Source organism: Pristiophorus japonicus, chromosome 6 (assembly GCF_044704955.1).
Source record: "Pristiophorus japonicus isolate sPriJap1 chromosome 6, sPriJap1.hap1, whole genome shotgun sequence".
Lineage (NCBI taxonomy): Eukaryota > Metazoa > Chordata > Chondrichthyes > Pristiophoridae > Pristiophorus > Pristiophorus japonicus.
In genome coordinates this window covers 43,403,587-43,424,873 of record NC_091982.1, presented here as the reverse complement: position 1 = coordinate 43,424,873, position 21,287 = coordinate 43,403,587, and the positions used below count along the sequence as shown (strand labels likewise).

The 21,287-nt window shown below is 44.2% G+C and overlaps 1 protein-coding gene across 1 annotated transcript in view; it reads right to left on the bottom strand.

The window, feature by feature from the left end:
- Positions 1-21,287, bottom strand: part of LOC139266104 (phosphatidylinositol 3,4,5-trisphosphate 5-phosphatase 2-like) — a 120,505-nt gene that overhangs the window by 79,738 nt on the left and 19,480 nt on the right. The window contains exons 4-7 of the mRNA XM_070883952.1: positions 9,404-9,548; positions 7,929-8,055; positions 5,649-5,780; positions 4,258-4,342 (exon numbers count right to left, since the gene is read on the bottom strand). Coding sequence (XP_070740053.1) covers positions 4,258-4,342; positions 5,649-5,780; positions 7,929-8,055; positions 9,404-9,548 — 489 coding nt within the window. The remainder of the gene's footprint in view (positions 1-4,257; positions 4,343-5,648; positions 5,781-7,928; positions 8,056-9,403; positions 9,549-21,287) is intronic.

Sequence of the window (21,287 nt, the reverse complement as noted above, 5' to 3'; positions counted from 1 at the left end):
GTCACCTTAGAACTCATCTTAGTGTGGAAGCAAGTCATCCTCAACTCCAGGGGGCTGCCTAAGAAGAAGATTTGATATAAAGGTCAACCTTCCATTAACCTTTTTAATTACCATTTGTAGCTATGCATTAGCTTTTAGTGATTTGTGTACCTTTCCCACCCTACAGTTCTTAGCCTACCATGAGGAAAAAAGATTCAGATTCGTCTGCCTTAGATCCAAAGTGGATGACCTCACACTTCGCCACATTGAACTCCATCTGCCACAGTTTAACCCACTCATATGTTCTGGTCTACATGTAACTTCAGGCCCACCTTATATTGAATGACTCTTAATGCTTTCCAAAGTGGCTTAGCCGACCACTCATCTGTAAAAAGTATTAGAAGGCCCAGCTAGGGTTGGGCAATAAATACAGTATTGCCCACATCCTGAGTACAAAGATAAGAGTTTGGTAATTTGGAGAACTTTAAGGGTTAATCCCTTTTAAACCATTTCAAGGTTGGTGTAAATTACTAGTGACAATTTCTAGTAGCATCTAAAGGTAAAATAAGATTACAAGTTTAAGTAAAACTGAAATATTAAAAGATAGGATTCTTGTAGGTTTAAGCAGAGACAAATTTTCAAGCTAGCTTAGTTAATTGGCCAGCTAGTAAAAACTGGTTCCCTTGACAGGCCAGTGGTGAGTCAGCTAGAAACAGTATAAAAAGAGAGAGCTTGATCCAGACTTGCTTGGAATGCAGCGGCAGATCAGAGTGCAAAGGTAAGAGTTTGGTAAGTGGGAGAGTTCGGGTAAGTGGGTGAGTTTGGCAAGTGGGAGCGGGAGGTGTTGCTTTGTCTTGTTTTCCCCACCAGTGCTGACTCCCTGACCTGGGAGGAAAAGAAAACGAAGTGTGACGTCACATCCAAGAGGGTAAGTGAGTTGGTCACACCGCAGGTAAAGGTTACAAAGGCAGATAGGGAATGGGTGACCATCAGGCAGAGCAGGAGTAGGAAGGTAGTGCAAGAGTCCCCTGCGGTCATCTCCCTCCAAAACAGATATACCACTTTGGATATTGTTGGGGGAGATGGCTCACCAGGGGAAGGAAGCAGCAGCCAAGTTCATGGCACCGTGGGTGGCTCTGCTGCACAGGAGAGTAGGAAAAAGAGTGGAAGAGCTATAGTGATAGGGGATTCTATTGTAAGGGGGATAGATAGGCGTTTCTGCAGTCGCAACCGAGACTCCAGGATGGTATGTTGCCTCCTTGGTGCCAGGATCAAGGATGTCTCGGAACGACTGCACTGCATTCTGGAGGGGAAGGGTGAACAGCCAGTTGTCATGGTGCATATAGGTAACAACGATATGGGTAAAAAGCAGGATGAGGTCCTACAAGCTGAATTTAGGGAGCTAGGAATTAAATTAAAAAGTAGGACCTCAAAGGTAGTAATCTCAGGATTGCTACCAGTGCCACGTGCTAGTCAGAGTAGACATAGCAGAATAGCTAAGATGAATACGTGGCTTGAGGAATGGTGTAAGTGGGAGGGATTCAAATTCCTGGGACATTGGAACCGGTTCTGGGGGAGGTGGGACCATTCCAAACCGGACGGGCTGCACCTGGGCAGGACCAGAACCAATGTCCTAGGGGGAGTGTTTGCCAGTGCTGTTGGGGAGGGGTTAAACTAATATATCAGGGGGATGGGAATCTATATAGGGGGACGAAGGGAAATAAAATGGGGGCAGAAGCAAAAGATAGAAAGGAGAATAGTAAAAGTGGAGGGCAGAGAAACCCAAGGCAAAAATCAAAAAGGGCCACATGACAGCAAAATTCTAAAGGGACAAAGAGTGTTAAAAAGATAAGCCTGAAGGCTCTGTGCCTCAATGCGAGGAGTATTCGGAATAAGGTGGATGAATTAACTGCGCAGATAGCAGTTAACGGATATGATGTCATTGGCATCACGGAGACATGGCTCCAGGGTGACCAAGGCTGGGAACTCAACATCTAGGGGTATTCAACATTCAGGAAGGATAGACAGAAATGAAAAGGAGGTGGGGTAGCGTTGCTGGTTAAAGAGGAAATTAACGCAATAGTAAGAAAGGACATTAGCTTGGATGATGTGGAATCTGTATGGGTAGAGCTGCGGAATACCAAAGGGCAGAAAACGCTAGTGGCAGTTGTGTACAGACCACCAAACAGTAGGAGTGAGGTTGGGGATGGCATCAAATAAGAAATTAGGGATGCGTGCAATAAAGGTACAGCAGTTATCATAGGCGACTTTCATCTGCATATAGATTGGGTTAACCAAGTTGGTAGCAATGCGTTGGAGGAGGATTTCCTGGAGTGTATTTGGGATGGCGTTCTGGATCAATAAGTCGAGGAACCAACTAGAGAGCTCGCCACCCTCGACTGGGTGTTGCGTAATGAGAGAGGACTAATTAGCAATCTTGTTGTGCGAAGCCCCCTGGAGAAGAGTGACCATAATATGTAGAATTCTTCATTAAGATGGAGAGTGACAGTGTTAATTCAGAGTCTAGGATCCTGAACGTAAGGAAAGGTAACTTCGATGGTATGAGGCGTGAATTGGCTAGGATAGACTGGCAAATGATACTTAAAGGGTTGACAGTGGATAGGCAAAGGCAGACATTTATAGAGTACATGGATGAACTTCAACAATTGTACATCCCTGTCTGGAGTAAAAATAAAAAGGTGAAGGTAGCTCAATCGTGGCAAACAAGGGAAATTAGGGATAGTGTTAAATCCAAGGAAGAGGCATATAAATTGGCCAGAAAAAGCAGCAAACCTGAGGACTGGAAGAAATTTAGAATTCAGCAGAGGAGGACAAAGGGTCTAATTAGGAGGGGGAAAATAGAATATGAGAGGAAGCTTGCAGGGAACATAAAACTGACTGCAAAAAAAAAACCTTAAAAGGTAGGTAGTTTCAAAATTAGCAACCCTTCTCATCCAAGTTAAGCAGCTAAAAATAAGATCAGTTGTGACATCTCAAAATGTTTTGCTGTCATTTTGTTTTTTTAAATGTTATTTAAATTTGGAGTGCTGATAAGATCAGAGAAACAGGTTGGAGGGTGTGAGGAAACTGACTGTACACAGATTTTGGCTAATTGAGGTACCAACTGATATTAATTCAGACTCCTTAGCACTGTTGGAATCAATAAATCTTCCAAGGCAGTAACCTTCCCCTCCCAGCCCATGTCATTATCATGACCCAGGGGCCCTGTTGTAACAGGAGGAAATGGTGGCTGGAGAACTGCCTGGAGAAAACTTTTAATTTCTACTTGAAAATGTCAACATTTGTTGATGGGGCATGAGCACAGCCATACTCCTGATGTCCCAAGAACCCCTCCCACTAACCTTTCAACGTTGAATTCCCAGGGCCTAACATACGGCTCCTGTGTCGAGTGTTCCAACATGGCAAATGTGGGAAACAGTATGGAGGCAATGGCTGGGAAAATACTCAGAGCTGGTCCTCTTGCACCACCGTAACTTCGGCAGAAGTGCGGCTGAAACCCAATTCACGCGCACAGACGGAGATTCTGCCGCACTTCAAGTTAACTTAATGGGGTGGCACGGGTGCATCGCCAAGGAAGTTCCGTGCCCATTTACTCATCTGTTGCATCAAATTTCCTCAGGCCCAACATGACCCATGAAAAGCGAACCACTCAAAACATGGTAATCAATCACCTTTCCGGATCGGATTACCTTCCTCTCCAGAGATTCTGGGTTGCTTAATGGACCCACAGTGGTACTCACATGAGGGGCATAAAGCATGTAAAAGGCAGAGCATGTATGGACAAGACTGGGAAGTCCCAAAGGCACACCGTCTAGATGTGGCGATGATGGGGGCGGGGTTGGTGTGGGTCGGGGTGTAGACTGAGCAGAAGATCTGCCCACAGCCTCACTACCAGAATTTAAAAGGGTAGAAGCCCGGCAGAGTTGGGTTCCACCCCAAATTCCTGGCCCTGCCTGCGTGGATCAGCCTTTCCACCCTCTCTGACTCCAGGGATTTGGGGCAAGCTCAGTGCCTGGGCTCACACGTGAACAATAGTCACTTGGGTAATGTACGAAGGATGGCTGGTGCCCATGGAATCATATCAACATGGGTTCCTGCCTTCAGGAGAGGAAGCGAGAAAATTCTAGTTAGCTGAAACATATGGGGAGATTTCTCCATCCCCTTCCCCACACCACACACATTGAAAACTTATGTTTATAACTGAACTTCACATCATTCTGGTCTGTAAAATGTTATTGTGCTTAATTCATATCTCACCTCCTTTTTGGGTGGGTTGCAAAAGGTATTGCCACCAAATACTTGCATTAGTGCCTCAAGGTTGGCAACCACCAAGTCTGTCTCCCTGTTGAAGAGAGCAGAAAGTCAACTGAAGCAGATAGGGAAAAAGGATGGAAATGAACTAATACTAATATAAAATGGTTCCATTCTGAAAGGTGCATCCTGAACTTTAGTCCCTGAAACCCTGAAAGGGCCAGTGCCTTATTAACCAGACTAAAAATAACTGGTGATGTAACTTTGTTACTCCATCATCCATCATGTCTCTCCGACAAAATTAAAAGTGTGAATTAATAACTCAAGACTAAAATGACGAGCTGGTAAACTTGGTACCAAGATATTCAGATCAGAAGTCACTCTGCTGAGTTTGCTGAGCTTAGGTCAGGATAGAGATGGCCTTAGCACCCCTGAGCCAGGGAAAGTAAAAGAATTTGCAAGGGTTACTGTTTCTGATATTTATCCAATGACTCCTGTTTTGAAAATATGCCTGTGTGGGCATTGGGTAGGGGCTGGATTTGGCAAGGTAGAAATTTGTGAATTTGTTTTTGACTGCTACTCCACAATGGTTGGGTATGCTGACCACATGCCTACTAAAACTCAAAGTAAAAAAAGGAAAGACTTGCATTTATATAGCGCCTTTCATGACTACCAGATGTCTCAAAGAGCTTTATAGCCAATGAAGTACTTTTGAAGTGTAGTTACTGTTGTAACGTGGGAAACTCGGCAGTCAATTTGGGCACAGCAAACTCCCACAAACAGCAATGTGATAATGACCAGATAATCTGTTTTGTTATGTTGATTGAGGGATAAATATTGGCCAGGACACCAGGATAACTCCCCTGCTCTTCTTTTGAAATAGTGCCATGGGATCTTTTACATCCATCTGAGAGAGCAGACGGTGCCTCGGTTTAACGTCTCATCCGAAAGGCGGCACTCCTTCAGTACTGCACTGGAGTACTGAGGGACCCACAACTTTCTGACTGAGGCTATCCACTGAGCTACAGCTGACACCCAGGACAGAAAATTATGGGAATACACAGCGGGTTTATCATCATCTAAAAGAAAATAAAAGACTGGCTAACGTCTCACGTAGAGACTCTTTGCAAGAGCTGAATTCTGATCAAGGGTCTGTACCCAAAACATCAATCTATCTTTTCTCTTTGGACTTACTATATATTTCCAGAATTTTCTGTCTGCATTTCCGGATTACGGTATTTTCTACTCTTCAAATTTATTTATCAGGCACCTGAACATTTTAAAAGTTGTTTTCAAAATTTGGACCTGTCTCATTAATCCAACAGGATCCTGTTTTAGTGCTTATTAATCCATTAGTTTAAAGAATATAATTACCCAGGCTTGCTGCTGGACTGTACCTGTCTAGGTCTTTGCACAACCTCACAATGGCCTTGTTGAGATGTAACAGAGTTGTGGTCCCCAAACTAATAGCATCAAGATCCTTCTGAAGACTCATCTTCAAGTAGTCATTCACCAAAGCAGCATAATCACTGAATCGGTTGTAAACAAGGAGATTATATTACCATACAGTATTCAGAATGCAGAAAAGGTTCACATGTCCTCTAGAACTCAGATTGGTTAATAATTATTTTCAATATGGTCACAATCAAAAGTCTATCAGTTATTCAAGCAGTTGTAATCAGTAGAAGTTCAGATACTCTGCACTCCAAAAGCTATTCAGTGTGCAAATCGGTTCGAGACACTTTAATGACATAAGTGCATCAATGTAAATTTTTTTAGTTTGTTTAGATTTTTCAATTACCAACTTGAGGTAGCCAAGCCACCTACACACATCAAAAGGATCAAAGCCATTGTTTCCTTCTCACACCATAAACTCCCCTCCCTTGCTATTAGCTCAGTCGCCCTTACTTGAACTGGACCATGTAAAACCATGTAAATCCTGGTCAACCCAGGGCTGAGCTTCAAACCCCACATCTTATCCATCACCAAGACATCTTACCTCCACAACAGTGCCCGCCTCTGTCCCTCTGCTGCTGAAATCCTTGCCACTTCTAGATTTGAATTCTTTAGTGTGCTCTTTGCTGATCTCTCATCCGCCACCCTGCATAACTGTCAACTTTACAAGACTGTCCCGTACTACGTCCTGCTTGCCGATCTACATTATTTCCCTGTCCCCCACATTTTGAATTTCTAAATCTACAACCCTGTCTTCAAATTTATCCACGGCCTCTCCGCACACTAACTCTGCAACCTCCTCTAGCCTTATATCCCCTGCTGCCCCCTCAGTCCTCTGACTCTGCCTTTTGTGCACCGCCTCACCTTCATTCCGTTATCAAAATGGAAAAGAAAACCAGGAGAGATGTAAAATGGTCTGCTGATTTGTTAAATTTCATTTATTGCTTGGGGTTAAAATTACCTCCCCTGATACATCACTTCTAATTCCATATTGCTTAATTTTCTTCAATAGCCTTCTGTGTAGTACCTTGACAAAGGCTTTCTGAAAGTCATTTAAACCACATCCACTGCATTTCTCCCATCAACTATATCCGTCACCTCCTCAAAGAACTCTATCAGTTTTGCCAAGCATAATCTTCCTTTCTGAAATCCGTATTGGAAGCTTCTAATCACTCTCTCTTCATCAACATATTTATTAATTTTATCTTGAGTTTAAGATTCCAAGATTTCCCCTGCTACAGATGTTAAACAAACTGGTCTGTAATTAGTTGGATTTGAAAATTGTTATGACATTGGTCACTTGCCAGTTCACCGGCAGACATCCACTCTCAATGGAACTCCAAAATAAAAATTTTTGTGTCTCTGCTATTTTGTTCCTCAATTTTCCTCACGATCCTTGGATCTATATTATCAGGTCTCAACACTCTTTTAGCCTAACCAACTTCTCTAATATTTTCTTTTTATTTATTATATCCTACATCTCACTGCTAACTAATTTGCAATTTACCTCCTCCCCAATACCCTTCTGTTTTGTAAAGATCGATGTAAAGTCCTTGTCAAGTATCCCCACCAATTTCCACTTCTCCCGAACTCCCTTTTAGGGGTCCCAGCTCACATGTAATCATTCTCTTTTAATGATATTTGTAGAATACTTTAATGTTCTCTTAAATATTTTGGAGATTCTCTCCTCATGCTCTGTCTTTGCTTTCTTAATCTCCTTCATGTATTATTGTTATCATACCTACAGGTCACATATGTCCTCTTCTTCAATTTTAGTTTGTTTCTAACCTGTTTATTTATCCACAGCATTCTGACACTTGAAGTGGTCTCCATTATTAGCCATGCATATTTATTTTGCACCTTTGCCATCTCCTTTTTTTCCAAAATATCTAATTGTTGCTCTACAGTGCTCTGTGCCATTTTCTCTTTCCTACTTTACTCCTCACCTAGCTGCCCCATTTCAATCTGGTGCCCCTGTTTTGCACTACCAATTTCCATTGCTATTTGGACCATAAACTTTATCATACTATGGCCATTACTTTTGTGATACTCACCCACATTTAACTAATTTAGCAGACCGATTTGCTTACTCATAACTGGATTTAATAACACTTTTCCCCTTGGAGGCACATGTACATACTGCTTAAGGATGGCGTTCAGCAAACATTTTAGCAATTCCAGCCCCTTTTCTCCATTTACTCCCTCCCTGTCCCAATCAATACCTTTTCAAAGTTCCCTCCTGTAAACGTTCCTGTAGCTGTTGTGTTAAGGTATTCCTTGCTTCTGAAGGAGAAGTAATGGAAGTATTGAATGGACGAGGAGGCACGGCCGGTTTCTCATCCTCACCATCTACAAATAAGAAGAAACCCCTGTATAACCTCTGGGAATCCTGATACATGTAAACAGAAAAACTCTTAGAAACATATAAATGTCATTAAGCCTGAACATTCCCCTAATCCATTCTCTCTCTAAAGAACACAATTTGTCTTTTAACCCACTTGTACTGTTTACCTCATTTTAAGTTAAAAATATCACGTGAATTTATTTTACAGAGATAAACAAGCACATATGTAACAGTCCGATATTATAATTATATATTTACTCTCCACTGAAATCACAGTTCGAAATCAATTCTGTCAAAAATATTTTTAAATTCATCTATCTTCCTTCTTTGTTTCAGGGATTTCGAAGTGTTTTGCCCATTTCAAGCTGTCTGGCGGTTGATTCTTTGAGATTTGAACACTGTGTCTCTCAAGGGATTAACCCTTGGTCTGAAGAAAATCAAAATGAAAGTGGCCGCAGGGCAGTGAATGAACGGTAATTGTACTGATCGGATCTTAGCTGCTGTTCCGCCTGGTTTCCCTCCACCCAGCGGAGGGAGTTAAAAGTCCCACTCATAAAAATCCAACGCACTCCTGGCTGGCCTCCCACATTTTACTCCACGTAAACTAGAGGTGATCCAAAACTCGGCTGCCCACGTCCTAACTCGTGCCAAGTCCCGCTCACCCATCACCCCTTTGCTCGCTGACCTACATTGGCTTCCGGTTAAGCAGCACCTCGATTTCAAAATTTTCTTCCTTATTTTCAAATCCCTCCATGGCCTCGCCCCTCCCTATCGCTAATCTCCTCCAACCCCACAACCTCCCGAGATGTCTGCGCTCCTCTAATTCTTCCCTCCTGAGCATCCCTGATTATAATCGCTCAACCATTGGTGGCCGTGCCTTCTGTTGCCTCGGTCCCAAGCTCTGCAACTCCCTGCCTAAACCTCTCCGCCTCTCTTTCCTCCTTTAAGACGCTCTTTGACCAAGCTTTTGGTCACCTGCGCTAATTTCTACTTATGCAGCTCGGTGTCAAATTTTTATCGCATAATACTCCTGTGAAGCTCCATGGGACGTTTCACTACATTAAAGGCACGATATAAATACAAGTTGTTATTGTGTATCTGTTGGGACAGTGTAGAGGTAGCTTTATCCTGTAGCTAATCCATGCTATACCAGTCCCAGTAATGACCACTTGATTGGGCCATGTAGAAGGAGCTTTACTTTGCATCGTGCCTTTAAAACCTGATCTGAGAGTGCTTGATATTAAGCTGGATGCAAAATAAGTGAAACGATGTTACATTCGCCAGCACTGACAACCCTCATGTTAGCAAATCAAATAGAGTCACATTCATCAATGAGGTTGATCAAAACATTACCTGACAAATCATCTATGATCTCTTTTTCATTTTCTCTCTCCACAGGATATTGCAGCGGTGTCACCAGCCCTTGATATGGTTGCTGATAGTTTAACATCAGATCGGTGAGACATGAGAATCGCTTCACTGGCACACCCTTTTCAGTCTGTAATACAGCACAGTTACAACATGTCACTCATGATGCTTGAACTCATTGGTTTATTTTAAAAAAAGAGTGATTTTGCAAAAATTTCTATTACTTTCTGCGGAAATTCATAACGGGTTTCAGGCAATCCAAGTGGATAAAACTCCTTGGGGAAGAACTTCAGGTCATTTGCGCCTCCCGTAAGTGCTCCCAGGAGGAGCTAACGACTGATCGCGACGCCGCTAACAAATCCTGCTAAATTTGGTGGGAGTTTAGCGACGGCGGTAATATGTAGCGCCCCGCTGCGCTGCGCCGGCGATGCTGATGTCATCACCATGCACAACGCCCCATTAGCGCCCTGGACCCTAAATTGGGTTTCGCCCACTGAAGCTGCGCCGGGCAATGACAGCGACGGCTTCAGGGGATGCGTAATGGACGGCCGGCTGCTAGCGGGGCGGAAGTTAAAGGGGAGGTGTGCTGCTGTTCATTAAAAAAAATGGCCGATTTCCTTTGGCACCCCCCTTAGGACGAAGGGTCCATGCCACAATCGGTCAGTCCAGCACTCTGCTCAAGTGCTGGGCTGTTAGCATGACTCCCCTGCTACCTGGTGGTCCTGGTCGGAACCTTTTATTCCTGCAGAGTATGCAGCTTGGGCCCTTCCCTTTAATTAAGGGCAGAGCCCCTCCTACGCAGCAGTGCTACGCGGCCCAGTGCATAGCGATGCTGTGCCATGCACCCCGCTCCCGAGGCATCCGCCCCACCACCGCCCCAGAAAGGAAGCGGAGCACTTGATTTAGCGTTCTACTTCTTTTCGGGGGCGGTAACCCTAATTTCTCATGAGAGGCGAGACTTCTGTGCCTGTCACAAAGTATGGCGCCCCGCGAGCGGTGGTACCGAATTTTTAGCCCCTTCACTTTGAAAATCGAAAGCCGAGTGTAATCACGGCCTTTTTGCAGATTGAAGAGCCATCTACTATGATAGCATCACACATGAGCATGAATTACATCATGTAACAGAAGACAAAAATGTTCGTATTAACTTTATAAGGGTGCTGATACATTTCTAAGCACGACCTAGACATTTCTCGTATGCTGCAATCCAAAGACAATTCACATAAGCAGGCCCTTGCTCCCTACAACCTGGAGTGCTGTGATACACACAAAAAAATCTGCAATGTAGAATTGACTGGGGTCACGCAGTAACCCATGTTACTGTATGTAGCTCGCTGGATATGACACAACCCTCTTGTGATTTCAGAAAACAAAGCATAAACTCTCTTAACGGGCTGTAAACTACGGAGCAAGTTTATTAAAAGGAACAGATAAGCAGTAGCATCAGATAATATGGCACAGCTCAAGCAGAGTTTTTAATTCACGCTTCCCCCTCAGGTACAAAAAGCCATGAAAGTTTATGCAATCTACAGATCGTACTAAAGCCAAACTAGTGCCAGTATTGTAATTATTATATGTGATATTTATAATGTCTCACACAGCTCCTCCACCCATCGAGAACCACCTCCACATGAGCAGTGACACAAGATAGAACTGGCGAACTGGAAACATGGTGGTTGGGAAATACCTCTCATATCTTTTCAAGCTGAAAACTCACCAACGGTAGTGTCACCCACCCACATTTGAACCAAGTTTATTAGATTGATGTGATAGTTTCCTGAATTCCCCCAGGAGCCAGACCTCAGCTCATTTTCACTTTACCTCAGCTTGATAGACTTCAGGACAAAGCAAGCAATGTACATTAAGCTATTTAGTCAAAATGTATTTGCAGATGAATAATATTGTTATATTACTCTAGGGATATGATTCTCGTTTGGGGGGGGGGAGGTGTGGGGGGAAGCACATCCAATACTAACTTTCAAAAGGGAACTGGATAAATACATGGAGGGGAAACATTTTCAGGGCTATGGGGACAGGGCAGGAGAGTGGGACTCATTGGACAGCTCTTTCATAGAGCCAGTACCAACACAATGGACTGAATGGCTTCCTGCTGTGCTGTATCATTCTATGATTCTATATGATTCTATGATTATTGAAGTGACATTTGGCCAGAGGAAAGTAGCTGACAGTAACCAGTCACATCACCATAAATTAATAGTACTTTAAAAAATGTGAAGTGTGTTGCGATACCTGAATTTTGGGTGACAGACATTATCCTGCCAGTCCCAACTCTTCCACCGTCATCAGCACTTAAGAAATGTCCACCTTCTCCCTATTTGGAAATCCAACAGAACCAAGTTCCGCCAGGATTGCACGAATGTCACAGGGCACAGTTTCAAAATTTGCAGGTGACACAAAACTTGGAAGTATAGTGAACAGTGAGGAGGATAGTGATAGACTTCAAGAAGACACAGACAGGCTGGTGGAATGGGCCGACATGTGGCAGATGAAATTTAATGCAGAAAAGTGCAAAGTGATACATTTTGGTAGGAAGAACGAGAAAAGGCAATATAAACTAAAGGGTACAATCCTAAAGAAGTGCAGGAATAGAGAGACCTGGGGGTATATGTGCACAAATCATTGAAGGTGGCAGGGCAGGTTGAGAAAGCAGTTAAAAAAGCCTTTGGGATACTGGACTTCATAAATATAGGCATAGAGTACAAAAGCAAGGAAGATATGATGTACCTGTATAAAACACTGGTTTGGCCTCAACTGGAGTATTGTGTCCAATTCTGGTCACCGCACTTTAGGAAGGATGTGAAGGCCTTAGAGAGGGTGCAGAAAAGGTTTACAAGAATGGTTTCAGGGATGAGGGACTTCAGTTACGTGGATAGACTGGAGAAGCAGGGGTTGTTCTCCTTATAGGAGAGAAGATTGAGAGGAGATTTGATAGAGGTGTTCAAAATCATGCGAGGTTTAGACAGAGTAGATAGAGAGAAGCTGTTCCCATTGGCGGAGGACACAGATTTAAGGTGATTGACAAAAGAACCAAAGGCAACATGAGGAAAAAGTTTTTTATGCAGTGAGTGGTTAGGATCTGGAATGCACTGCCTGAGAGGGTGGTGGAAGCAGATTCAATCGTGGCTCTCAAAAGGGAATTGGATAAGTACCTGAAGGAAAAAAATTTGCAAGGCTATGAGGAAAGGGCGGGGAGTGGGACTAGCTGAAGTGCTCTTGCAGAGAGCCGGCACTGACTCAATGGGCTGAATAGCCTCCTTCTGTGCTGTAACCATTCTATGATTCCATGATGCTATCAAATGAGGGGGGTTTCTAGTCCACAGTCATTATCACAGGGTGCTGGCTGGTCGGAGCAACTGAGCAACAACGTGCATAAGCTGGGATTGAATGAAACAACAAGCTCAGATTCTATCCTAAAACAGGAGCTGGATGATGGAATGAGCTTAATGGCCTTTTTGGACCCTCTATATTTTCATAGCGAGTCCTTAAGACTGCTTCACTCAGCGGTTCCAACTCCATCCACGATTTTGGGTGGGAACGGGATGGTAGGGGGCCGAGAATTGTGGAGCAGCACTTACTGTCCTATTAACGCCGATGTCGTGATTTTGTCACGGGCCATTAAAACAGGTGAGTCGTGTTCCTGCTCGAATGGGCGCGAGCCTGCTTAGATATGGGGTGTGTAGGACTCCGCCGCTATTTGGGTTTCTCATTGGGTGAAACTCTGCGTGCTCCACCCAGTGGATCTGAATGCCCCTCCTGGCCTCACTAAATGTCCTCTCACCCTCCATGCTCCCCTCCGCCCGAATTGCCTCCTCCACTTTAACATTCCACCCTCGGCTCGGCTGTGCGTTGGAGCCACTGGATGTCGCGTTCCCCTCCCCCCATTGGTGAGCTGCCTCTCAGTGCTCAACCAGTGCCGGCAGCTCACCGAAATTATTCCAATGCGGCCCGAGCATGGAAATTGATCCGGCCTGGCACCGATTCCATCAGGCAGGCACTCCATTGGATACACGAGAATCTACCCCACAGTTTCTAAACTCCCAGCTTTAGCCGATTTCAAGCTGTTAGAATTGTCCAATCCAGTTCCACTTGAGGTCGCGCTGAACAATGAACCTGCCAGGATGTGGTCACTGTCAACAGGTGAACTTTACTCTAAAACTTGGCGAGCTGACTGTACCTATTGCGGTCTTTGTCATGACGCATGGGCAGTTGCAGCAGAAAGCAACCTTAAACCTTACCCAGTTTATGAAATGAATGCCAAACAGATCAGAGGCATGTGCGACAGGAAGAAGGTTTACCTTAAGTAAGACGATAAACTCTCTAGTATTTGAACACAATTAAGTGATGCTGAATTGCAGACATGGAAGTCTGGATTTCTCGGCCAAAATATTTAACAAATAGTGCAGTGGCATCATTGAAATTCGATATCTCCATTCTACTGTTCAGACGTAAGTTAGGGCCATTCCATAGTGATAAAGGGCCACCCTCATACACCTTGTGATTACTAACTTGCCAAGGGCTGTGCTGCCTGGGAGAATGGGGTAAAAGAGAGAAAGACTCATGCCCTCACCTAGTCTTTATCTGTAGATTTATTTTTCATTAGTTACACAGCATTTGTTGTGGTATAAATTGATTTAATGGGGGAATCTCTATTGGCGCCTGAATGGAACGCAGAGTTTCCATAGGAAAATCTCATCTGATCTTTGCCCATTCTGTGCTGTGCATGAATTTCTGGGCAGGCCTCAGTCGCTCTTACCAGAAATAGGCAAGTGCTTCAAATTAAAATATGTTCATGTATTGTAATTTCATGCCTGTTACCACATGAGCAACTTCCTGTGATTCTCATCAACGGTGAGGCTGTGCCTTGTACATGCACAAAGTGAAGCTCGGGAGCTGGCAACTTCTCGACTGACAGGAAGTCAACCACTTAAAGGGAAACCTCTATTGTGCAAAAATACCTGAAAGTGTAATTGTTGTCAGCTGTTTGTCCCAGAGTCTCAGTTGCGACAATTATAACCTGAGATTGGGTATTCCAATCTGGAACATTCTCTTTTTGTGCTATTTGGAGGATGAGGGAGAGAATAAAAGAAGGGATCTAAGGCAGATCCGATAAGATGAGAGGGGAGAACTACGCTTAAAAATGAAAAAGAAGAAAAAAAACAGCAACATTTATGTAGAATATTAATGCAGAAAAACTTCCCACAGCACTGCACAGAGGAGTCATCAGCACAAAAGAACACGCCAAGCCAAAGAAGGAGTTATTGTGAAGAATGACCAAACGCTTGGTAAAATGACATGGATTTTGAGGAGGGTTTCAAAGAAGGAGAGAGAGGTCAAGGAATTTAGAGAGGGAATTCCAGAGAATGGGGCCTAATAGCTGAAGGCATAGACATCAAAGATGGAACAAAAACAGGCAGAGGCACAAGAGGCCAGAGGCAAAGGGACTGAGATTTTGGTGCTCAGGGAGGTTGTAGGGCTGGAACAGGTTACATAAGGAGGGAGGGGAGAGGCCTTTAAATCAGTGCATAGAGTTATGTTCTAAATACCTGTAGTTTTGTGTACAGTTTTGGTCTCCTTACAAAAAGGAGGATATACTTACTATGGGATTCACTAGACTGATTCCTGGAGGGATTGTCCTGAGGAGAGATTGAATCAACTAAATCTATATTCTATAGAATTTAGAAGAATGAGAGGTGATCTCATTGAAGCATACAAAATTCTTACAGGACTTGAGAGGGTAGATGCAAGGAGGATGTTTCCCCTGGCTAGGGTGTCTAGAACCAGGGGTCACAGTTCTCACAATAAGGGGTTGGCCATTTAAGATTGACATGAGGAGACATTTCTTCATTTCTTCACTTAGTGGGTGATGAACCTTTGGAATTCTCTACCCCAGAAGTCTGTGGAAGGTCAGTCGTTGAGTATATTCAAGACAGAGTTCAATAGATATTGGATATTAAGGGAATCAAGGGATATGGGGATAGTGCAGGCAAGTGGAGTTGAGGTAGAAAATCAGACATGATTTTATGTTCTTACTCACACCTAAACAGGAATGGTGAAAAAGAAATATCGAAATAAGGGATGGTTTTCTAGACCAATATGTCGAGGAACCAACTAGGGGGGAGGCCATCTTCGAGTGGGTGTTGTGTAATGTGAGAGGATTAATTAGCAATGTCGTTGTGCTAGGCCCTTTGGGGAAGAGTGACCATAATATGGTGGAATTCTACATTAGGATGGAGAATGAAACAGTTAATTCAGAGACCATGGTCCAGAACTTAAAGAAGGGTAACTTTGAAGATATGAGGCGTGAATTGGCTAGGATAGATTAGCGAATGATACTTAAGGGGTTGACAGTGGATGGGCAATGGCAGACATTTAGAGACCGCATGGATGAACTACAACAATTGTACATCCCTGTCTGGCGTAAAAATAAAAAAGGGAAGGTGGCTCAACCGTGGCTATCAAGGGAAATCAGGGATAGTATTAAAGCCAAGGAAGTGGCATACAAATTGGCCAGAAATAACAGCGAAGCCGGGGACTGGGAGAAATTTAGAACTCAGCAGAGGAGGACAAAGGGTTTGATTAGGGCAGGGAAAATAGAGTACGAGAGGAAGCTTGCAGGGAACATTAAGACGGACTGCAAAAGCTTCTACAGATATGTAAAGAGAACAAGGTTAGTAAAGATAAACGTAGGTCCCCTGCAGTCAGAATCAGGGGAAGTCATAACGGGGAACAAAGAAATGGCAGACCAATTGGACAAGTACTTTGGTTCGGTATTCACTAAGGAGGACACAAACAACCTTCCGGATATAAAAGGGGTCAGAGGGTCTAGTAAGAAGGAGGAACTGAGGGAAATCCTTATTAGTCGGGAAATTGTGTTGGGGAAATTGATGGGATTGAAGGTCGATAAATCCCCAGGGCCTGATGGTCTGCATCCCAGAGTACTTAAGGAGGTGGCCTTGGAAATAACGGATGCATTGACAGTCATTTTCCAACATTCCATAGACTCTGGATCAGTTCCTATGGAGTGGAGGGTAACCAATGTAACCCCACTTTTTAAAAAAGGAGGGAGAGAGAAAACCGAGAATTATAGACCGGTCAGCCTGACATCGGTCGTGGGTAAAATGATGGAATCAATTATTAAGGATGTCATAGGGAAATCATGCTTGACAAATCTTCTGGAATTTTTTGAGGATGTTTCCAGTAGAGTGGACAAGGGAGAACCAGTTGATGTGGTGTATTTGGACTTTCAGAAGGCTTTCGACAAGGTCCCACACAAGAGATTAATGTGCAAAGTTAAAGTACATGGGATTGGGGGTAGTGTGCTGACGTGGATTGAGAACTGGTTGTCAGACAGGAAGCGAAGAGTAGGAGTAAATGGGTACTTTTCAGAATGGCAGGCAGTGACTAGTGGGGTACCGCAAGGTTCTGTGCTGGGGCCCCAGCTGTTTACATTGTACATTAATGATTTAGACGAGGGGATTAAATGTAGTATCTCCAAATTTGCGGATGACACTAAGTTGGGTGGCAGTGTGAGCTGCGAGGAGAATGCTATGAGGCTGCAGAGTGACTTGGATAGGTTAGGTGAGTGGGCAAATGCATGGCAGATGAAACATAATGTGGATAAATGTGAGGTTATCCACTTGGGTGGTAAAAACAGAGAGACAGACTATTATCTGAATGGTGACAGATTAGGAAAAGGGGAGGTGCAACGAGACCTGGGTGTCATGGTACATCAGTCATTGAAGGTTGGCATACAGGTACAGCAGGCGGTTAAGAAAGCAAATGGCATGTTGGCCTTCATAGCGAGGGGATTTGAGTACAGGGGCAGGGAGGTGTTACTACAGTTATACAGGGCCTTGGTGAGGCCATACCTGGAGTATTGTGTACAGTTTTGGTCCTAACTTGAGGAAGGACATTCTTGCTATTGAGGGAATGCAGCGAAGGTTCACCAGACTGATTCCCGGGATGGTGGGACTGACCTATCAAGAAAGACTGCATCAACTGGGCTTGTATTCACTGGAGTTCAGAAGAATGAGAGGGGATCTCATAGAAACGTTTAAAATTCTGACGGGTTTAGACAGGTTAGATGCAGGAAGAATGTTCCCAATGTTGCGGAAGTCCAGAACCAGGGGATACAGTCTAAGGATAAGGGGTAAGCCATTTAGGACCGAGATGAGGAAAAACGTCTTCACCCAGAGAGTGGTGAACCTGTGGAATTCTCTACCACAGAAAGTTGTTGAGGTCAATTCACTAAATATATTCAAAAAGGAGTTAGATGTAGTCCTTACTACTAGGGGGATCAAGGGGTATGGCGAGAAAGCAGGAATGGGGTACTGAAGTTGCATGTTCAGCCATGAACTCATTGAATGGCAGTGCGAGCTCGAAGGGCCGAATGGTCTACTCCTGCACCTATTTTCTATGTTTCTATTACAAGAGGTGACGAAAAATTTCGACAAATAGGTGGGTTTTAAGGAGGGACTAAAAGGAGGAGAGGGAGGTGGAAAGGTGGAGTGGTTTGGGGAAACATGGGCAACTGAAAACATGGTTGCCAATGCTGGAATGAGGGGAGGGAAGGATGCGCAAGATGTCTGCAACTAAAATAAATGCTGCCAAGATTCTTTGTCTAAGCTCACATATGAAGAATGATCAGCACCAGAGGCCAGCTGCACCTTGTAGCGAGAGTCAACACGTTTCGGAGAGGAGGGGAGAAAACTCGAGGGGAAAACAGTTTTAAAAAAGAAAAATGATTTAATTTCTAAAGCAATAGACTTTTAATCCTCCACCTTCGGACCAATCTTTGTGTTCTTGTGAAAAACATTGGCAGTTCTGTATGGTGCCTCAATAAAGAGGTTGACTTCATTACTGAGGTTCAGTTCACTTTAAATAGCACCCATGGTTGCTCTTATTCCCGAATAGTTGCTGTTTGTGTTCTAGAATTCTGGCAGGAAATGGCATAGCATTTTGACACATTGCTAAACCCAAACTGAAACAATTGGGCATAATGCAAATTCGCTCAACTAAAAATACCACTTAAACAAAATTCTGCAACTCAGAAATAAACTGAAAGTCCTTACCATGTATCAACTAGACACATCAGGAAAGGATTGAAATTGTACCAAACCACAGCCAGTTAGTGTTTATATTGCACGTGATCAGTGAAAAACTATGTGAGCTAGTTATGTGCTTTTGCAAAACTTCAAACTTCTGCGTGCAGCCATGCAAGATACAGCCTAAAACTATTTTGCACTTGAGGCCAAGAAAAAAAAAAGTAGATTCCAAGTTGTCTCTGTTTGCCATTTATATCTGCAGAATAGCAAAGCAAAGATCTTTCCTTCCTCCTTCCCTCCCAACCCTTTATAGCTGTTCTGGTCCCTCAGGACTTCATCACATAATCTAAGTTGGTAATAATCTAGGTGCAGCATAATGGGAGGTGCCATCTTTTGGCAACAACGAACTGAGGCCCGGACAGCTTATTCTGGGCATTTAACAACAACAATAACAGGCATTTATATAGCATCTTTAACAACAATGTAGTCAAACGTCCCAAAGCGCTTCACAGGAGCGTTAAAGTACAAAATTTGACACCGAGCCACATAAGGAGGTTTTAGGACAGATGGCCAAAAGCTTGGTCAAGGAGGTAGGTTTTAAGGAGCAGGGAGAGGTGGAGAGTTTTAGGGAGGGAAGCCTAGAGTTTGGGGCCTAGGCAGGTGAAGAAAAGGGCGGCAGCAGTGGAGCACTGGAAATCGGGGATGGTCAGGAGGAGGCTGGCCAGGAGAACATTGTAATAGTCAGTCTAGAGGTAATAAAGGCAGGGATGAGGGTTTCAGCAGCAGATGAGCTGAGGCAGGGGTGGAGACGGTCGATGTTATAAAAGTGGAACTAGGCTGTCTTGGTGATGGAGCGGAAATGGGTTTGGAAGCTCATCTCAAAGTCAAGTAGGATGCAAAGGTTGTTAATGGTCTGGTTCAGCCTCAGACAGTGGCCAGGGAAAGGGATGGAATCGGTGGCTAGGGAACGGAGTTTGTGGCGGGGACTGAAGCCAGTGTCATCGGTCTTACCAATATTTAGTTGGAGGAAATTTCTGCTCGATCCGGACTGGGTGTCGGATAAGCAGCATGAGAGATCAAAGGCAGTGGACGGGTCGAGAGAAGTAATGTTGAGGTAGAGCTGGATGTCATCAGTATACATAAGGAAACTGACATTGTGTTTTCAGATGATGTCGCCGAGAGGCAGTGCATGGGGAAAATCCTCTGATACTATTCAAAGAGCAGCAAGGAGTATGAATACTGTCCTAACCAATATTCTATCACCATCACCACCACCAAAAACAGATGAACTGGTCAGTCACTTGTGGGATCTTGCTGTGTGCAAACGGCTGCCACGTTTTCCTGCGTAATAATAATTCTTGGTAGTCTGTCGTACCCAACAAAGACGCTGATGTGCTAATCATCAATGGCATGTGTCTTCAAGTGGTTGTATAGGCCAATTCTGGATGCACATAGTCTCTTGCACGTCGGACAAGGGAAGTTCGATGTGCCCGATGCTCACAGTACTGCCACCTGATGTCGTCTATCTCTAGTGTCCCGCAGGCATTGACATCGGCTTTCTTCGAAGGTCTGGCAGGCAGTCCTCGTGAGGGTTGGCCACTGGATTTTATTAGCTGCTGTATTCTCGAGGTCCTTTGGTCGGATGCCACAGTACTGGAGGTTAGCCTTGATGCAATCTTTGTAGCACTTGCGGGGGCGCCCCTGATGTTTTTGACCTTCACAGAGCTCGCCATGAAGAAGCTGACAAGGGATCCTTGACTCATCCATGCGGACGATATTTCCAGCCCACCGGAACTGGGCTCGCATGATCATCACCTCGAAGCTAGTTGATTGTGCTCTCTCCAGAACCTCAAAGTTTGACACCCGGTCTTGCCAGCGTATGTGGAGTATAGATCTGAGACTGCGCATATGGAAAACGTCTAACTTTTGGATGTGATGCCTGTAGGGTGTCCAGGTCTCACATCCATAAAGGAGAGATGAGAGAACGACTGCTCTATACACCAACAGTTTAGTTGACAGTCGGATGTGGTGGTGACTCAACACCTTAGTGCGCAAGTGACCAAGTGCCTGGCTGGCTTTACAGATCCTTGCATCAATCTCCTTGTCCAAGGACCCATCACTTGATATGGTGCTGCCAAGGTATTTGAAGCTGTCCACTGACTTTAGTTGGATACTGTCGATGAAGACTGTGGGAGCAGGTGCTGTGGTGACAGGGGCAGGCTGATAGAGAACCTCGGTTTTACTAAGGCTGATGGTTAGGCCAAACAATTCTGTTGCCTCAGCAAATTTGGTGAGTTTGAATTGTAGGTCACTCTCCTTGTGTGCCATAAGGGCACAGTCGTCAGCAAAGAGTGCCTCTAGGATAAGTTGTTTCCGTACTTTGGTCTTTGCAGCAAGGCTGCGGAGGTCGAACAGTGAACCATCTAATCGAGATTTCAGGTAGACCCCAAACTCCAAGTCTTTTATGGCATAGTTCAAGACGCAGGTAAAGAATAGGTTGAACAGAACTGGAGTGAGTACACAACCTTGTTTCACTCCATTTGAGATGGCAAATGGGACCGTGGTTGTGCCGCCTGATAGCACTTCACATAGAAACATAGAAACATAGAAAATAGTGCAGGAGTAGGCCATGCGGCCCTTCGAGCCTGCACCGCCATTCAATGAGTTCATGGCTGAACATTCAACTTCAGTACCCCATTCCTGCATTCTCGCCATACCCCTTGATCCCCCTAGTAGTAAGGACTACATCAAACTCCTTTTAGAATATAGTTACTTAATTGGCCTCAACAACTTCTGTGGTCGAG